This window comes from Sporothrix brasiliensis, assembly GCF_000820605.1.
Source record: "Sporothrix brasiliensis 5110 chromosome Unknown Cont17, whole genome shotgun sequence".
Taxonomy (NCBI): domain Eukaryota; kingdom Fungi; phylum Ascomycota; class Sordariomycetes; order Ophiostomatales; family Ophiostomataceae; genus Sporothrix; species Sporothrix brasiliensis.
This window is the reverse complement of record NW_024467136.1, coordinates 914,473-932,371: the sequence shown is the minus strand read 5'-3', so window position 1 is coordinate 932,371 and position 17,899 is coordinate 914,473. Positions and strand designations below refer to the sequence as shown.

Genomic DNA, 17,899 nt, shown 5'->3' with positions numbered 1-17,899 from the left:
ACCATCGGCAGGAACCGAGGACGGCGCCCTCAACTTCCCGCAACGGGCCCGCGTACAAAACGGCGTGGCACGCACCAACTGCATCGACTGCCTGGACCGCACCAACGCCGCCCAGTTTGTCATTGGCAAGTGCGCCCTCGGCCATCAGCTGCACGCCCTCGGCATCCTGGACGAGCCAACCGTCAACTGGGAGACCGACGCCGTCAACTTGTTCACGCACATGTATCATGACCACGGCGACACCATTGCCGTGCAGTACGGCGGGTCGCAGCTCGTCAACACCATGGAGACGTACCGCAAGATCAACCAGTGGACAAGCCACTCGCGCGACATGCTCGAGACATTCAAGCGCTACTACAACAACTCGTTCCTGGACGGCCAGCGCCAGGAAGCCTACAACCTGTTTCTCGGCAACTACATATACACACCGGGGCAGCCTATGCTGTGGGACCTGCCCACCGACTACCATCTGCACCATGCCGACCCGCGGCGCCGCCCAGCTGGGGCCGGCCGCGGCCGTGGCGGGCGCGACTACATCCACTGGTTCACGCCCGAGCACCTGAAACTGCGTACGCTGCCGCCCCTGCCGACTCTTCGGCCGCCCGCCGCCAACACACACGCGTACAATGTAGCCATGGCCATGGCGGCGCGCAAAGTGAGCAGCCAGCCGCAGGTTAAGCGCAAACGCAGCGGCCAGCCCAAGTTCAGGCGCAACATGACCAGCCGCACGACCAACAGCTCGCTGCTGTCTGCGGGGTCCAACACCGCCAGCTTCGCCACGGACGACTACTGGCTCGAGTTCTATCGGCCGTATTTCCTGTCGTCGTTTGCCAAGATGTTTTCCTTCAAGATCAAGTCGACCATGAAGTATATTCCCATCCGCTCGACGCGCGACGGCCAGTATGATCTGAGCCCGTTCAAGGTGCGCAGCGAGATTGGCAGCCAGCACGGTGGAGGTGGGAAAGACGGCGATGCCGATTCAGTGCGTAGTCGAAAGACCAACGGCCGGTGGCGTGGGAATGGCCACCGGAAAGAGGTCTCGTTTGTCACGCCGCAAGACGTGGTCAGAGCGCGTGTGTCCTCGGGCAATACGGCCGACGACGCAGCCAGTATCGCCAGCGGTGCCAGCGGCGGCACGGCGAGCGGACTGCGCAGCTGGCTGAGTCCGTCGTCTGGAAACGACCGTCCGTCCGACGCGGCGTCGTTTGCCAGCAGCATTCCCAGCGTGCAGCAGCAGCAGCAATACCTACAGCAGCAACAGAAAGGCGTCCATGGCCTCCTGAAAGAAGGCACCGTGGCGGGCAGCGGGGGAACGGGTGGATCGATGGCAGCCGCTACGACGGTCACAACCGCGGCGACCATTTTATCGTCGCCGTCACGAGCCAGTGCCGCGAGTTTGCACAGAGAGAGCAACGGCAACGGCACCGCCAACAGTCAGGGCTTCGCGTACGGCCGTGGCCATGTGCGCAACAGCAGCAGCATTGCCGCGACGCTCGACACGACCATGGTCGCCAACGGCGGCCTTTTGTTCGAGCCCGACCCCGCCAAAAGGCAAAGCAGTCGGCCGTGGACAAGGCACGCCAGGCCCAGCTCACGTTTGCGAAGATGGTTCAGGACTCGTTGAATCCGTCGGTGCAGGAGACCGAGGACTACGAACGATACATTAGCCACCCGCAGAATCTGCAGATTGTCGTCTCGACCGACGAGACCGTCATTGCTGGTGCTGCCCCTGCCGCCGGCCTGCCGGGCGGGCTCTCTCCCTCGGCTGGCATCAGCGCGGCCAGCAATGAAGAGTACCAGGAGTACGTCAATGGCAGCTGGAAGACGGACGGCCTGGGCATGAGTTTCTCGGAACCTGGACAGGTGCCCCGGTCAAACTCAGCCAACTTCCTGCCGGCGGCCGTGGCGTCCTCGATCCCTTCCTTTCCCGGCCTGGACCAGGACCGCCCGGACGACGAGCTGGCCGTCTACGGTGAGCTCATACGCGTGCCCGAAAACCCATTGACAGTCACCGAGGGCGACGCGCAAAAGAAGCGCTACAAGGCGTACCGCAAGTGGCTGCGCGGCAAATCACTCTTTAAGCAGCAAATGGTGGATGCATAAAGTCCGTTTGTGGTCGAACGTCTGCTACGTCTACTCTATCCTGAACAAAGGCACGAGTCGGTTCTCGCTCTCAACCAGAGGCCCGACAGCGGCGTTTATATCCACACCGGATGCCTTGAAGATGGCCAGCAACGTGTTGGCGGCGCGCACGAGTTGCACCTTGAGACCGGCCGTCTCCTTTTTGTCATTGACCTTCGTCCCTTGGCCGTCTTCTTCTTCCACCACATGCAGCCAGCACAACATCAGCATCTTGAGCGTCTCTTCTTGCCAGGGCGTCCTGGCCAGTCGCGGCCAGCACGTTGTGAGAGTCGTCTGCAGCGCGTCCAGGGCCGCAGCAACTGCCGGCTTGTAACGCATGGCAAAGGGGTCCGTGAGGACCGCGGCGTACATGGGCATGAGGTCCTTTGTGTGTGTCTGTTAGCATTGGCGTTGCCGTATATACTCTGGGTTAATATAGTGATAATGACTGCAATTTCATGTACCTTCAAATGTTTCACAGCGTAGACGCCCATGGCCTCGACGATGCGTCCCGCCTGCCGCATGAGTTCCTCTACAATGTGGATGTGTTCGCTTGCATGAAAATAGCCAGCGTAGATGCCTTCACGCAGAATGCGGTCCAGCAGAATTGCGGCGGCATTGGGCGGTAGGCCCTTGTTTGCGACGGCCGTGCTTGTGTTCGAGCCAGCACCCGCTGCTTTTGCCAAACTGAGGAGGGCCGAATATGCCGGGCCCAACAGCTGCAGCGACTCGTTCTCCGGGGTCAATCGTGGCAGAAACAAAAGAGTCGGGAAGACGGCGTCGGCCAGCACGCTGTCCAGCCCAGTCGAATGCAGCAGTCCGCCGCCATCGGGCACCACCGCGACAAATTCCGTCAGAAGGCGCAATCCCCGCGCGCGCACAGGTGTGTCTGCGTCCTCGACAAGCGCGAGCAGCACCGGAATAAACAGTGGCCAGTTGGTGCGCACCAGCGCCCCGTCGGCTTCGTGAACGGCCCAGGCGAAAACGGAGATGGCGCGCATGTCCACGTACTTCCAGGGCTTGGCCTGGTGCGATTCCCGATTTGTTGTCGTGTCGCGCGGAGCGGTGCTGGTACTTCTGCCACCCGTATTGCTCGCAAACGCGGCCTTGCGCCCAGACTCGGTCACCGTGGCCGGCCGCGAGCGTGCAAAGAGCGGCCGCAGATACCGCTTCAAGATGCCGTCGGCAATCCACTCGCTCTTTTTGCTGTCTGCGTCTGCAAAGCGATCGGTGAGTAGCCTCGATGCCGTGGCAGCGGCAGTGTCTGTCGTCCAAGGCTGGCCGGCGTCGGCGAGTGCTGTAATCGTGTAGAGCGTTTGCGCATCGTCCTCGGCTGTATCGTCGCTCTCCTCATTTGCGTGCCCCGTCTCGTCCGCCAAAGGCAATCCGACACGCTCCAAGACGGCCAGCCCATCGTCGGCCACCGACTTACACCTGCGCGCTATTTGGTCTCGCTGGCCACTTGTGTGCTCGCCAGGCGTTAGTTCAGCGTCGTATGTGGCGTCGTCGATGGGCGTCAACATGCGCGCAACAAACCGGCAAATCTGCCGGCGGGCTACAGCGTCCTTTGCGCTGTCCTTGCCAGACGGCTTTATTCGGCTTGGATCCGCCTCTAATGACGCCCTCAAAGCAAGTACATAGTGCGGTTTATCCTTCGATTGTCAGCTGTGCGGTTGTAACCTGTGTCACGTCGATGTGGTTCACCTACCTGGTCTTCTGGTTGCGCCAACTCTCTGGCAAGCTCACTCCATGTGAAAGACGGAGGCAAATCTACAAGTCATGTCAGATTTCAATTCTCATGCGTAAGGGCAGCAGCAGAAGGGTGTTCAACGAACGTTGGGAGAGTGGGCTCAAGACTTTTGATGATGAGAGATTGCTGCCTTGGAGCTGGTCGGCGGCCCGTCGCAGGCCACCAAACGACGGGGAGTTGCTGGACATTGCATTAAACCAGATGTAGAGCTATATCGACAACTCAAAGCAGGCTATGGTGACGGTGGCAGACGTGTCGAGAGGTTCAACCGAGTCTGGATGTTGAGATGAATGCTGAGCAGACGAGGCTAAGTGGGAAATCGTCGCAAGGCTGTGGGCGCATTAGCTAGCACCTTACAGTGGACATAAGCGTCGTTTGCATAAATCGCCACTGCAGCAGGGCTTGCAGCAGCGCTACAACATTCTCGATGAAATTTACAGCCCCTTTAGACTCATTGTGTATGAAATAATTTTCAAATGAAGAGTTTCATGAACTTTTGAATGTTATGACTTCTCCATGATGCGAGCTCCCACAAAATCCCAAATAAATTAAAAGATCCCAGCGCCAACACGAGTGAAGTCTACGGTAAAAAATCAAAGTAAAGGCAAGGCAATATACAACGCCTCAGCCACTATCCTCGGCCGAATCCTTGAGAGCGGCAACAATAACCTGGTCGGCCTGTCGTGCAGCGTGGAGCGCCTTGTCCAGCATCTTCAGGTGCAGCTCATCCCCGGCCGAGCCTGGCAAGTCGCCCTTGAGCCACAAGTTCGTCACTTCGTCGCGGTTCGGCAAATAGGCCACGCAACACGCGGCCACGATCCTGCCGTGCTCTGCCGGCACCGGATCAACTACAAGAACCGTCTCTTTTGTGTCTCTTGTTTCTGTCTCAACACCCTCTGTCGTTTCCACCACCGCCGCCACGCCGCCGGCGACAGTGTCGACGCAGTCTATGCCAGCATCTGCCAGCGCCGCCGACGCCACCGTGATGCACCCGCTCAGCACGCTCATCAGACCCCACAGCTCCTCATCCGGGTCCACGGACGGCGCCGACCGGTCCTGGTCCGCCTCAATCACCGACACCACAATGTCCACACCGCTCTTGGGCCAGCGGTCGCCAAGAATCGCGCCACGCAGCGATGTCTCCAGATGCACGGCCAGGTCGCGCTCCGACGTGTCGCGGAGGTACCCGCGACGCTCCTTGGTGGCAAACGGCGCATACTTGACGTGTGTCGACAGGATCAGATGCGGCGAGAAGGGCGCCGACCGCGGTAGGGCGCGCGGGCCGTGCACTGTGCAGCTGAGTTTGAGGCCCGAGGTACCGGGGACGGCGCCGGAACTCAGCTCCAGGTAGGCCGAGCCCGAGGCAGACGGTGTGACGCCCGTTTGGAGGTCTGTATCGAGGTTAGTTTTCCTGTACGTTTTCTATCGCCTTTTTAAATAAACGATTGAATCATGGTCACATACAAATCTTTCGTATTATGTCGTTGGGCCTAGATCTCTCAGGCACCTTGGCCACCTTGGCCTGCTCCTCCTTTGCAAACACCGGCGCAAACGTGGCCCCGACCGGTCCGTTTACTCGTCTCCGGTCAGCCATTCGGGACGAAATGTGAATATGAATGTGAGAGAGGGAGTGGGAGTGTTGAATTTAGAGGCAATGCCTCACAAAGAAAATTGAGGTCGGTGAAGGTGCAGTGTTGGCGCCCGATGAGATCATAGACGATTGTGTTTGTATTCTCAGTAAATATGTGGACGAAGTCGGTAAACTGAGTGTGAAATTGTGATGTATATCCCGTGTCATATCCAGTGGAAAAGCTTCGAAGCTTTAATGCCTTGCACTGAAGTTTTGGCAACAGCCTTTGAAGAATGCCCAATATGGGACTAGCGCATTCTCCAGTGACAGCTCAAGCCACAATCTTCAGCCACATGAACGGATCCCCACCGCTGCAATAAAATCTCCTCTCGAAAAATTGTTGGTTACTTTTTTGTCGCTTGTGTTCTCTCTCACAAAAAACTTTTTGCTAGCAATATTGACAATGCACGACCGCGTCCTCTGAGCCGTTGGGCTTTGGAACAGAGGCCGGTATAGGCTTGTTGATGTTGATTGATCATGCTATTGTTTCTTTCTCCGATTTACTACATGGAGCTGCCCTCGGCATCGACTGTAGAAAGTTCTACAGCACATCTCGACCAGTTCAAGCTTCAAGATGCTTCATTGGAGGCACAGCTAACCAAGGTAAGCAAGCTCGCATAGGACCTACTCCCTCTTAACCTTCATCCCAATAGCTAGTGATGATTCACTTTCCACAGTTCACGCGACTATCTGTGAGCGATCGAACAACATGCACTACCATCTGAAGCTCTTTATACCCATTCACTTGCTTTCTCCTCAGACAAAACTTTGGACAGCTATGCTAACATTGCTGGAAGACAGATCTCTTGCCAGTAGCAAGCAAATGGTACGCGACCCTATGTATTCACACCAAAGTGTAAGTTCCGCACCGACATTGCCATTAGGCGTTTTAACATCTCAACATCGCCCCGTGTTCGTATGATGATACACATATTTAACAGTTCTGCTTCTGAACTTCTTGATGACAAACTTATACCACTTACCAAACATATCTGATCCACAAGAGACGATGTTGCTTTTCTTTACCTATACTCGTGTCAAATGTTGCTGGCGACGAGGCTAACATCCGTTGACAGATGATATACTCGGGCCAATACGAAGCGGACCGAAAGACAACGCCGGTCCGCCGTATGTTTCCAAATGGTTAGTTTGAGGAATCCCTTACCGCAAGGTTCACATGCACTGCAACTACGACGACGGCGACGACGACAGCAAAGCACATGATGACACTCGCTTATCCATTCAATTATACCCGGAGCCGTGCTATCCTCCCACACTCGAGTAGCGGTTGTGTTTCGTTCTCTCCTTCGGGGGCGGTCGGGATGTGATCGCTGCGAGGAACGGTGGTGGAGTCTTGCTTTCCGTCATTGGGAGCTTGTAATTTGGCTACAGAGCTGGGCCTCCGTGCACATCGTCTTGGTGTGCATGACGGGCCCGGCCGGCTTTGGGTAGAGGACTAAAACGGCTTGTCTGAACCAACTTTGACACTGTCGTCTGCTTTCTCGCCTTCACACGCCGCCCTCAAATGGATAATGGCTGTCTCTGAGAATCGTTAGCTAACAAGATGTCAAGATAGTCGGAGAAACCTGCCTTGGTATTTCACTGTGCACAGCATAGCGATGTCATGTGGGAAACAAGGCACCAACCACCGGTTAAAATTCGACGAGTGTCGAGATACAAGATTTGAAATGGTCAGAGTCTCAGCTCCCTCTTTTGGCAATAAAAGATGACCGCGAAAGACTTCAATATGTCGTAACGATTGCAAAATAGTCAAATAAAATAAAGAATTATGAAACCCACTTCAGATCTACGAAGTAGTTTCAGACGTGTTATATTGTACAATTTCGATTTTCTTGTTCCAAGAAGACTCCACCTGCATCAAAACATGATGAAAACCGGGAAATTGCCCTTTGATACCAAGCTTTTCTTTTCGTCGGGATAGATTCAGATTGCGCCCTGCGCCATTCGATATGGGAACACGTGACCATGTCAACCCCTGGAACTGTTGAAAATAGGGGTCTTTCCAAGTCCAGGAACACACCTGTGGGCCGCTGTAAGATACATCTAGGCTTTGGAATCCATAGCTCTTGATGGGTGCACTTGGGCCTATGATTGGGGGATGCAGCGCTGGTATCAAGCGCTAAGAATAGGGGCGCGGCAATTAAGTTCTAAGGATCTCGCTCAGCGAATTGGTATTACGACTATGGGAACTGTACGAGGACAGTTAGGTATCTACGATTTACTCGTCGCGCCATGACGGAAAGAGTGCAACGTGGAGTTTTCGTGGAAGGCGCAATCCGGCGCAGAACACATCTCCAAGTGAAAGAAGGAACGAAACAGGGGTTGTAGAATGACAGGCCCCCACAAGCAGGCAAGTGGGCATTCCAGCTGTGCCTTCCACTACAGCACAGCGAATCCCAATTTCGCGAGGCTGATGCAGCACGTCTTTCGTAGTACCTTTTTTTTTTTTTTTTTTTTTTTAGAGACCCTATTTGCCCCCTGCTTGCCCAGGCCATCCTTCTGCTGAATACGTAACGTCCGCACAACGCAACCGTAATACGACGCAACGTCCACCTATCCTTTTCGTGTTCCACGCAATACGACAACTCATACGACAACCGTAGCCACCACGACCAACCTGGCTTGGTCGCCAATTCACACATTTCAACCATTCCCAATTTACTCTCATGGTCCCCTCGAGCAGCGACCTCTTTTTTTCTTACTCTTGTTTGGTCCCTCTGCGTATGTGCTAAGATACTGTTGACTGGCCTGAGTCTGCCTTTCCTCTTTTCTTCTCTTGTTTTGTCTTTTACTTTTTGTTGCATTTTCAGGCCCGCTTTCAATTCTATCCCTTCCTTTCTGGCACGTCCGCAGGCTTGCTACCACCGACGCCCCCCTTTTTTACCCAGTGCCGCTGCTTGCTAGGTGTCCCGTTGTGGACGTGTGGGTTTTCTTGGATTAAATCCTCTTACCTTTATCTTTACTTTCAACGTTTATCCGTCCCTCCCCTTTCGACGATACACCAACGGTTGAACTCCGAATCGAGTTATCGCCAAACCTGTTTTGCCGTCGACCATCCCGAGCCGACTGTCGACATATCGCGACGGCGCCGCGAGACATCGAATCGAGACGCGCCCTCTCACGATAGAGCGAGGGAGATTGAGGAGCGAGACGAGAGAGCAAGAGGGCGCAAAACGCGGGATTCTCGACGACAGCAAGAGCTAGCTCTTCGTCTATCCCCTACCCATCCACGAGTCGTGCGTCAAGCTGTGTACGCGCACCGCCCGCCTCCTATCACCACCATCCGTTACCACCGCATGCCATGCTGCCCTCCTACGCTGCTTCGGGGTCCAAGGTGACCCCAAGACACAATGCTGCCGCCGCCAGCTTCTCCAACGGCTACCCACGATCCTCCAACACATTAGAGTTTTCGCCGCATAGGTATGATGGCTTCTCAACTGTCGACGTGTCGGCGTGTCGACTTGTCGTCTTGTTCATGTACTAATCACCGCCTTCTTCCAGATTTCAACCACGCAATTCTCCTCCATCCCTTCGCCGGCGACGCAAGCTGCTCACACGGCTCGCCATTGTTGTCGTCCTTGTTCTCTTCGGCGTCTTCGTCTGGCCCGCGGCGCCCGTCCTGTCTCTCTTTTCCTTGAACCTGTTCTCGTCCGGCGACTACATCGACCTCGAGACCGTCCGTTACTATGACCTGTCTAATGTCCAGGGCACCGCGCGCGGCTGGGAGCGCGAGGAGCGCATCCTGCTGTGCGTGCCTCTGCGCGACGCCGAGCCCCATCTGCCCATGTTCTTCTCGCACCTCCGCAACTTTACCTACCCGCACCACCTTATCGACCTTGCCTTTTTGGTCTCCGACTCCAAGGACCGCACCCTCGAAATGCTTGTCAAGAACCTCGAAACTATCCAGGCCGACACCGACCCTACCGAGCACTTTGGCGAGATCTCCATTCTGGAGAAGGACTTTGGCCAAAAGGTCAACCAGGACGTCGAAAGTCGCCACGGCTTCGCTGCCCAGGCCAGCCGCCGCAAGCTCATGGCCCAGGCCCGCAACTGGCTGCTCAGCGCCTCGCTGCGCCCCTACCACTCGTGGGTGTACTGGCGTGATGTAGACGTCGAGACCGCGCCCTTTACCATTCTGGAAGACCTCATGCGCCATAACAAAGATGTCATTGTGCCCAACGTCTGGCGCCCGCTCCCGGACTGGCTGGGCGGCGAACAGCCGTACGATCTGAACTCCTGGCAGGAGTCCGAGACGGCCCTGACCCTCGCCGACACCCTGGACGAGGATGCCGTCATTGTCGAAGGCTACGCTGAGTACGCCACGTGGCGACCCCATCTTGCCTACCTGCGCGACCCCTACGGCGACCCGGATATGGAAATGGAGATTGATGGCGTGGGCGGCGTCAGTATTCTGGCCAAGGCCCTGGTCTTCCGTCATGGTGTGCATTTCCCTGCGTTCAGTTTCGAGAAGCACGCAGAGACCGAAGGTTTCGGCAAGGTTCGTTTTCTGTCGCCCGTGTCTTTGTCTAGGAATTGTGTGCGTTGGTCAAAGTAAGCATATTAACATTGTCACAGATGTCCAAGCGTATGGGTTTCTCGGTGGTTGGTCTGCCACACTACACCATTTGGCATTTGTACGAGCCCAGTCTGGACGACATCCGGCACATGGAGGTGCGTACTTTCGCTCACATCTATTTTGTTCACGTAGTTTGTCTTCCCGCCGATACTAACTATCCTGTTCTATAGGAAATGGAAGCTGAGCGCATTGCCCGCGAGCAAGAAGAAAAGGAAAAGGCCGAGAAGGCCGAGAGGATGAAGAAGACCTTTGGCGACGCCGGTGGCCAGTGGGAAAAGGACAAGGCTGCTCTGCAGGACATTGTCATTGAGGAACCCGCTGTTGCTGCCGGAGCTGGTGCCGCTGCTGGTGGTGCTGGTGGTGCCGGTGCCGCCGCTCCCGCTGCCGCTGGTGCCGCTGGTGCACCTGTTGCTGGCGCAGCTGCCGGTGGTGCCGCTCCGGCTGGTGCTGCTGGTGCGGGGGTTCCTGCTGCCGGCGCCGCCGGTGGTGCTGGTGCTGGTGATGCCGCTCCCGGTGCTGCTGGTGGCGCTCCTGCTGGTGGCGTCCCGGCGGCAGGCGTGCCGGCCGGCGGTGTTGCGGCCCCTGATGCCGCCGTTCCTAACAAAGCTGTCCCGGTTGTTGGCGACAAAGTTGTCATCGCTGAGAACGCTGAGAACGCCCAAGACGCAGGCAAGGTCGTACTATAAACGGGCCTTCAACGAAAGCGCAATATATCCCGACCTTCCATCGCGTATTTGCCATCCTTGGGCTGCTTCATTTTTTCTGGCCCTCTCTTTTGTCCAGTTTTTATCCGGCAGTGCGCCATTATTTTATTCGCCACGGCGACCATACGATGCGACAGCGGCCATGACCACCGCGGCCAGACAACACCACCACTACAACGCCGTATCGAGCGCAGCTCGTGGCGGCCATTTCTTCTACCACTTCACATTTCGCAACCACTTTCATCATCAAGACTTTTGGCCATGTGCTATTGGCGTTTTCCATATCATAACGACGGGGACGACGAGAGGCTCTATATACACAAACGCTGTCCATTATAAAACAGGAGGAGGGAACACTGCTAATTTATTGTACAACTAGAGTGAGAGAGCCTTGAAGGTTGTAGAGAGGCCATGGACAAGGCGTTTGGTGTTTGTTACTTACCTTTAATCCGTCTCACTATGCTTGTTCCGTTTTTCTTTTACCATTTTTTGCCTGTTTGGCTTTGTTTTTAGTCTTTTCATTGTCATGTTTCCATACGTTTCTTTGGGTCTGTCCCAGATATTCAAACCCTTCTGAAATACAAGTATATGATCCTATACTAGAAGTATGTTTTTGTTGTAGCCTTTCACTTGCCGTGGCCACTTTCTGCTTTTTTGTTCTGGTGGAAGCCTTCTAATTGAGCACTTTAGTCAGGGGTCAGTGGGGTCAACTTCATCCCCTGGAAGCTAAGTAACCTTCAGGGCCTGTAGCAACTGTATTCCCAGCGTCACAGCTCGCCTGGGAATCGAGCCAGCATACTTGTTATCTAATCGCCGAAGCCGCTGATTGGCTACACTACTCCTTCCATCCTAGTCCAGAGGCTCGTGACAGTTGCAACGCTGGCAGCTTCGCTGTTTCCGTGCCTCTCCCTGCTGCCTTCCCCTGCCGAGACAGCTGTCATCTCGAACCTTTCTCGTCCTCCCCGCAGCCAAGCAGCGCAACAATCGCCTCAAAGAGACGATCTGGCTCCTTTTTTCTTTCTTTTCTTCGTTGCCTGCCGCACCAGGCTGTTTGTGTTTCCGCCACGTTCTACCGCCGTTGGCCAATTTCTCCTGGCCGTTGTTCAAAATATATAATCCTGCAGCCACAGCCATTGGCCATTTTGGGTATATTTTGCCGTCCGGGTTTATTTTTCTTTCTGCATCCCCTTTTCACCTTTGTCGATTCTTTGCTTCTCTTTCTCGCATACGGATTTTCTCGACCCAATCGACATCTGCGCCAAGGGCCCAGACACTTGGCCACTGGGATTGCCCGTCGATCGGATCTTCCCTCCTCGACAGGCGACCGTCATCTCGACCATCGGCTTCTTTTTGCTTGGCCTGCGTTTGAGCAGCATACTATCTTGTTGATCTGCCATTTCCGCGTCGACACAGCACCCGGCACCCCACGACATCCTCCTCCCTACTGGACGCAATCCGCCCAGCATGAGCAGCGATGCGCGCGCGCCCGCGTCGGCCGCAGCAAATCTGGCCCCCATGGACGCATCCATCGACGAACTGCCTTTGACGGCCGGTTTGAACTCGCGCCCGTCTACCACGTCGGTACCCGTCAGACCTGCGAGCCAACACCACCATACGCACAACAACCTCTACCACTACAGCGCTGCCTTTCCCTCCACGGCAGTGTTGACGTCGGCCGCCGCCTCGTCGCGTATGCAGTACCGCAGCCGGCCCGTGTCCGTGGCCGTCGACCCCGTCTCGCTCGTGATCTCAGAGTGCATCAACATTACCTCGGCCATACAAAAATATGCCCGCTCGCAGCACCTGTCCGTGTCGGCCATCCTCGGCGGCAGCGCGCCCAATACAACCGTGGCTCAGTCGTTCCGGCTCGGCGCAAACTCTGCAGAGACGGCCAGCCGTCGTGCAGGCGGCCGTCGGGGCGCAGCCGGTGCTCGCAGCCGGCCAGGCTCTGCTGGTGGCGGTGCCGACGGCGACTTTGGCCCGGCTAGCCGCTGGGGCCTGCGTGGCAAAAAGGGCAAAAGCATGGCCGACAACCCGCTGATCTCGGGTTTCGGCCGTCTGCGCCAAGAGTTGGCCGGTGTCGAAGGTAAGACGAATATGAAGAGCCAAGGACGGAGAATCAACGTCTGGTGTGCAAGGGAAATGCTAACGGCACATGCAGACATCAACAGCTTCGACTCTCTCACTCTACTCTATCCGTTCCTCCAGATCATCCAAGCGAAGGGCACGGCCGCCCCGATTACCATTCTCACGTTGCGCGCCGTTCGGAAGTTCCTCGCCTACGGCTTCATCAGCCCCGACTCCCCTCGCTTCCCGCTGGCCATGCAGGCGCTCTCTCAGGCTATTACCCATTGCCAGTTTGACATCAGTGACCACGCACAGGAGGAGGTTGTGCTCCTCATGATCCTCAATCTCATGGAGGACATGCTGTCGGGTCCCGGCGGTGACATTCTGAGCGACGAGAGTGTCTGCGACATGATGGGCCGCGGCTTGACAATATGCTCTCGTCCGCGCTACTCGGAGGTGCTTCGCCAAACGGCCGAGGCCACCATGGTGCGCATGTGCCAGATAATCTTTGAGGATCTCAAGCACCTGGAAGAGGAGGCCGGTGAGGAGGCGGATGCCCTGGACCGCCAGACCAACGCCGACATGGACAGTGTCAAGATGGTGCCAGGCGCCGAAACACACCCCTCTCCGCTACCGGGTGCGTCTTCTACGCCCACCGCCGTCCTGGCCTCCACCGGTGCGCTTGTGCCATCTTCCAGCGAGGTCAAGAAGCCAGTGGCCGAAAAGCCAGTCCAAAGAGGACGTACCAGCTCCAGCAGCGATGGTGATGGCACCGCCACTACCGGCTCAACTGGCGACGCTGAGGAAGTACAGCCCCTTCAGAAGCAGGCTGTTGACGGTGGTTCTGTAGGCATGGATGGTGCCGACCGTCCGTCCGTCGACACCCCCACAGATGATACGGAGGAAAAGAGCATGGTCTCGACTACGGAGGACTCCGAGTCTGTCGACCTGCGGCCCTACTCGCTGCCGTCTGTACGCGAACTGTTCCGCGTCCTGGTTGAGTTCCTCAACCCCAACCAGCGCAAGCAGCAGCCGGACACCATGATTGTCATGGCCCTCCGCATCATTCACGTGGCGCTCGAGGTGGCTGGCCCATCCATCGCCCGCCACCCTGCTCTGGCGTCGGTTGCCCAAGACCGCCTCTGTTGCTACCTCTTCCAGCTCGTGCGCTCCGATAACATGGCCATTCTGCAAGAGTCGCTTATTGTCGCCTCCACGCTGCTGTCTACCTGTCGCGGCGTCCTGAAGCTACAGCAGGAGCTCTACCTCTCCTACCTCATTAGCTGCCTCCACCCTGCCGTCGACATCCCTCGGGAAGCCAACATCGACCCGTCACTGTACGAAGGCATCCCACAGGCTCCGAAGCTGGTGAAGCCGCCGCCCTCACAAGTGAGTAGCGGCCGCTCCACGCCAGTGCAAATCAAGGACCGCCAGAAGCTGGGTATGGAGGGTGGCATGCGGAAACCAGAGGCTCGCCAGGCCATGGTCGAAAACATTGGCGTCCTGGCACGGATGCCTACGTTTATGATTGAGTTGTTTGTCAACTACGACTGCGACACCGATCGCACCGACTTGTGCGAGGACATGATCGGCCTGTTGTCGCGCAATGCGCTTCCCGATTCGGCCACATGGAGCACCACCAGCGTCCCGCCCCTCTGCCTGGATGCCCTGCTGCGGTTCGTGCAGTTCATGGCTATGCGCCTCGAGCTGCCGCCCGTCTACGAGGGCCTGCCGGATCCTGCCAAGCTGCGCGAATCACGGGCACGTAAGAAGATCATCATCCGCGCCACCAACAAGTTCAATGAGAACCCCAAGGGCGGCCTGGCCCTGCTCCAGGACAAGGGCATTATTGACGATGCGACCAACCCTACGTCTGTCGCCCGTTTCCTCAAGGGCACGTCTCGTATCTCCAAGAAGATGGTGGGCGAGTTCATCTCAAAGAAGGGCAACGACGCTGTCCTGGCTGCGTTTATGGACCAGTTCGACTTCAAAGACAAGCGCGTTGACGAGGCGCTGCGAATGATGCTGGAGGCATTCCGTCTGCCGGGCGAGTCGCCGTTGATTGAACGGATTGTTACTGCCTTTACCGAAAAATACTGCGCAGGCGAGATGCCCGAGGATGTGGCTGACAAGGATGCCGTCTATATTCTAACCTATGCCGTTATCATGCTCAACACGGACCAGCACAACCCCAATGTGTCCAAGACCCAGAAGCGCATGGCCGTCGGCGACTTTGCGCGCAATCTACGCGGCCAGAACGGCGGCAAGGACTTTGCGCCCGAGTACCTGCAGGACATTTTCGACTCGATCCAGTCCAACGAGATCATTCTGCCCGAGGAGCACGACAACAAGCATGCCTTTGACTACGCATGGCGCGAGGTTCTGAGCAAGACGGATGCGGCTGGCCCCCTCATCATCCCCGACACCAACATTTACGACGCCGACATGTTTGCGACGACTTGGCGGCCCATCGTTGCCACCCTCTCCTACGTATTCATGTCCGCCACCGACGACACGGTCTTTAGCCGCGTCATCCAGGGCTTCGACGAGTGCGCGCTAATTGCGGCCAAGTACGAGAACACCGAGGCCCTCGACCAGATCGTGTACTGCCTCAGCCACATGTCCACCCTCTCGCAGGTCGTACAGTCCAACACGAGCCTCAACACCGTGGTCCAGGTCGACAAGAGCAGCGTCATGGTCAGCGAGCTGGCCGTCAAGCTCGGCCGCAACTTCCGCGCCCAGTTGGCTGCTCTTGTGCTCTTCCGCGTCGTGTCGGACCACGAGCACATTCTGCGCAACAGCTGGAAGCATGTCATCCGCATCTGGCTCAACCTATTTGAAAACTCGTTGATTCCGGTCTTCTCCCTCAGCGACTCTGGCGTCAATGACCTGCCAACCATTCCCCTGCAGAGTCCTGGCCAGGTGATTGACCGTGGCACCAAGCAAAACGAGAGCGGCTTCTTTTCGGCATTTACGTCGTACATATCGAGCTACGCGGCCGACGACCCGCCCGAGCCGTCTGACGAAGAGCTCGAGAGCACGCTTAGTGCTATCGACTGCGTGAGCTCGTGCCACGTCGACCAAGTCTTTGCCAACATTTCGTACGTCCTCCTCTGTTGTTTGTTTTTTTATATCGCGTTGGTTCGCGCATGACATTGACTAACAATAAAATGAATCAGGAACCTGTCTGGCGACAGCTTGGAAGCGCTCGTGGATGCGCTCCTCGACCAGATCCCGGAGGATAATGCCGCTGGCGTCGTGATCAAGGTCAAGTCTGATAACGTCCCACCGACCTCGCCCGCCAACCCCAACAACAAGCCGCCCAATACGCCTCCCTACGAGCCCAGCCCCGTCTATATCCTCGAGCTCTGCACCGTGCTGGCACTCCGCAGCGAGGCGAGCGTCCAGCTCGTCGGTAAGCGCGTAGTCGACGCACTGCAGGGCATCCTGCGCGACGTGTCGCGCTTCCATCCCATCTTTATCGGCCGTGCCACGTACTACCTCTTTAGCCTCCTTCGCGCAAGCTACAACTTCGACTATGTCCGTGTGCCTATGTTGCTCCACGCCGTCTCCAGCTTCCACAAGGAGACGCTCAAGTCCACGGCCTCGGTAATCCTCAAGGGCCTCAAGCTCTGTATCGCGACGCCCGGCCCTCTACGGAGCGAGATCATGACGTCGCCTGACTTTTGGGCCGTGCTCGGGACGTTGTCGGGCTACGAAGAATCGGCCGCGACCGTCTTTGAGATTCTCGAGAGCGGCGTTAGTGGCTCGCCGCCGGCTATTCTGGCTGACAACTATGAAGCCGCCATCATCCTGTGCAACGAGTTTGCATCGGCGGCCAGCATTGGCGCCGTAGCCGAGCAGCAGCTCGACCGTAAGAACCGTCGCGTGAGCCGGCCGCCCAGACAGGAGAAGGCGAGGTACGCTCTCCCCCATCCCACATTCCCTCCTCGGCCCTTGTTTGGAGATGTGGCTAACATATCCTATAGCGACAATGCGGCTGTCCAACGGGGCATCAAAGCCATCAATATTATCTACAACATGACGTCGCGCATTCCCTACTTGATGAAGCAGTCGCACTTGGAAAGCAGCGAAGGTAAGAAGAGCTCTTATCAATTTCTTGCTTGTTTCATGGCAGTTTACTAACAAAACAAGCATGGTCTGCATACTGGCTGCCCATATTCCAGGCGCTCACCAACCAATGCACCAACCCATGCCGTGAAGTGCGGCACCTCGCCTTCTCGTCGCTGCAACGGTCCCTGCTGTCGCCCGAACTGACGTCAAGCGACCACCGCGAGTGGACGGCCATCTTCAGCGAGGTACTCTTCCCGCTCATCCTCAAGCTCTTGCTGCCCGAGGTCTACTCATCGGACCGTGATGGCATGAGCGAGACGCGCGTCCAGGCGGCGTCGCTACTCTGCAAGGTGTTTTTGCAGTATCTTGTGTTGCTGTCAGCCTGGGACGGCATGCTGGATCTGTGGCTGAAGATTATTGATATTCTCGATCGCCTTATGAACAGCGGCCAAGGCGACAGTCTCGAGGAGGCCGTGCCCGAGAACCTGAAGAATGTGCTGCTGTTCATGGCGAGCAGCGGCTACCTGGTGGCGCCCAGCATCGACAAATCCAAGGAGGAGCTGTGGGTCGAGACGTGGAAGCGCATCGACCGATTCCTGCCGGACCTGAAGAGCGAACTCGCCCTCGACGGTACCAACGACAGCCAAGACGAGTCGCCGCCGCCGGAGGAGGCCACGGAAGGGGCTGTTGCCGATGACGAGGAGAACGAAAAGGATGGCGAGGATCGGGAAAACGAGGAATCCACCGAGGTAGACGAAAAGGCAACAGACGCGGCGTAAAAAATAACGTTCGGAACTGCGTTACGACGATCTGCTTTTACGAGTGTATTATCACTTAAATATATATTTTGGGGTAAAAATATGGGAGGAGAGGAGACAAACAAAACCAACGGAAAAGTTCAATCCGTGTAATGGTATATAGACATTCACTGAATTAGAAGTTACAAGTTTTACAAA

The 17,899-nt window shown here is 56.6% G+C and overlaps 4 protein-coding genes across 4 annotated transcripts; 2 read left to right on the top strand and 2 right to left on the bottom strand.

Moving 5' to 3' along the window:
* Nucleotides 1-1,434: 1,434 nt before the first annotated feature.
* SPBR_02354 (uncharacterized protein) lies at nucleotides 1,435-4,059 on the bottom strand (the record flags this gene model as incomplete). The annotated part of the gene is made up of 5 exons (XM_040760657.1): nucleotides 1,435-1,833; nucleotides 2,158-2,517; nucleotides 2,586-3,773; nucleotides 3,830-3,891; nucleotides 3,957-4,059. The coding sequence occupies 5 exons, from the start codon at nucleotides 4,057-4,059 to the stop codon at nucleotides 1,435-1,437; spliced, it is 2,112 nt and encodes a 703-aa protein (XP_040620255.1).
* Nucleotides 4,060-4,495: 436 nt separating this feature from the next.
* SPBR_03066 (uncharacterized protein) lies at nucleotides 4,496-5,465 on the bottom strand (the record flags this gene model as incomplete). Its single annotated transcript, XM_040761369.1, has 2 exons — nucleotides 4,496-5,262; nucleotides 5,336-5,465. 2 exons carry the CDS (start codon nucleotides 5,463-5,465, stop codon nucleotides 4,496-4,498), a joined length of 897 nt encoding a protein of 298 aa, XP_040620254.1.
* Nucleotides 5,466-8,823: 3,358 nt separating this feature from the next.
* On the top strand, nucleotides 8,824-10,784 carry SPBR_02532 (mannan polymerase II complex ANP1 subunit; the record flags this gene model as incomplete). The annotated part of the gene is made up of 4 exons (XM_040760835.1): nucleotides 8,824-8,942; nucleotides 9,024-10,020; nucleotides 10,098-10,193; nucleotides 10,269-10,784. 4 exons carry the CDS (start codon nucleotides 8,824-8,826, stop codon nucleotides 10,782-10,784), a joined length of 1,728 nt encoding a protein of 575 aa, XP_040620253.1.
* Nucleotides 10,785-12,266: 1,482 nt separating this feature from the next.
* Nucleotides 12,267-17,722, top strand: SPBR_02176 (uncharacterized protein; the record flags this gene model as incomplete). The annotated part of the gene is made up of 5 exons (XM_040760479.1): nucleotides 12,267-12,888; nucleotides 12,964-15,970; nucleotides 16,049-16,789; nucleotides 16,859-16,965; nucleotides 17,025-17,722. 5 exons carry the CDS (start codon nucleotides 12,267-12,269, stop codon nucleotides 17,720-17,722), a joined length of 5,175 nt encoding a protein of 1,724 aa, XP_040620252.1.
* Between the last annotated feature and the right edge of the window lie 177 nt (nucleotides 17,723-17,899).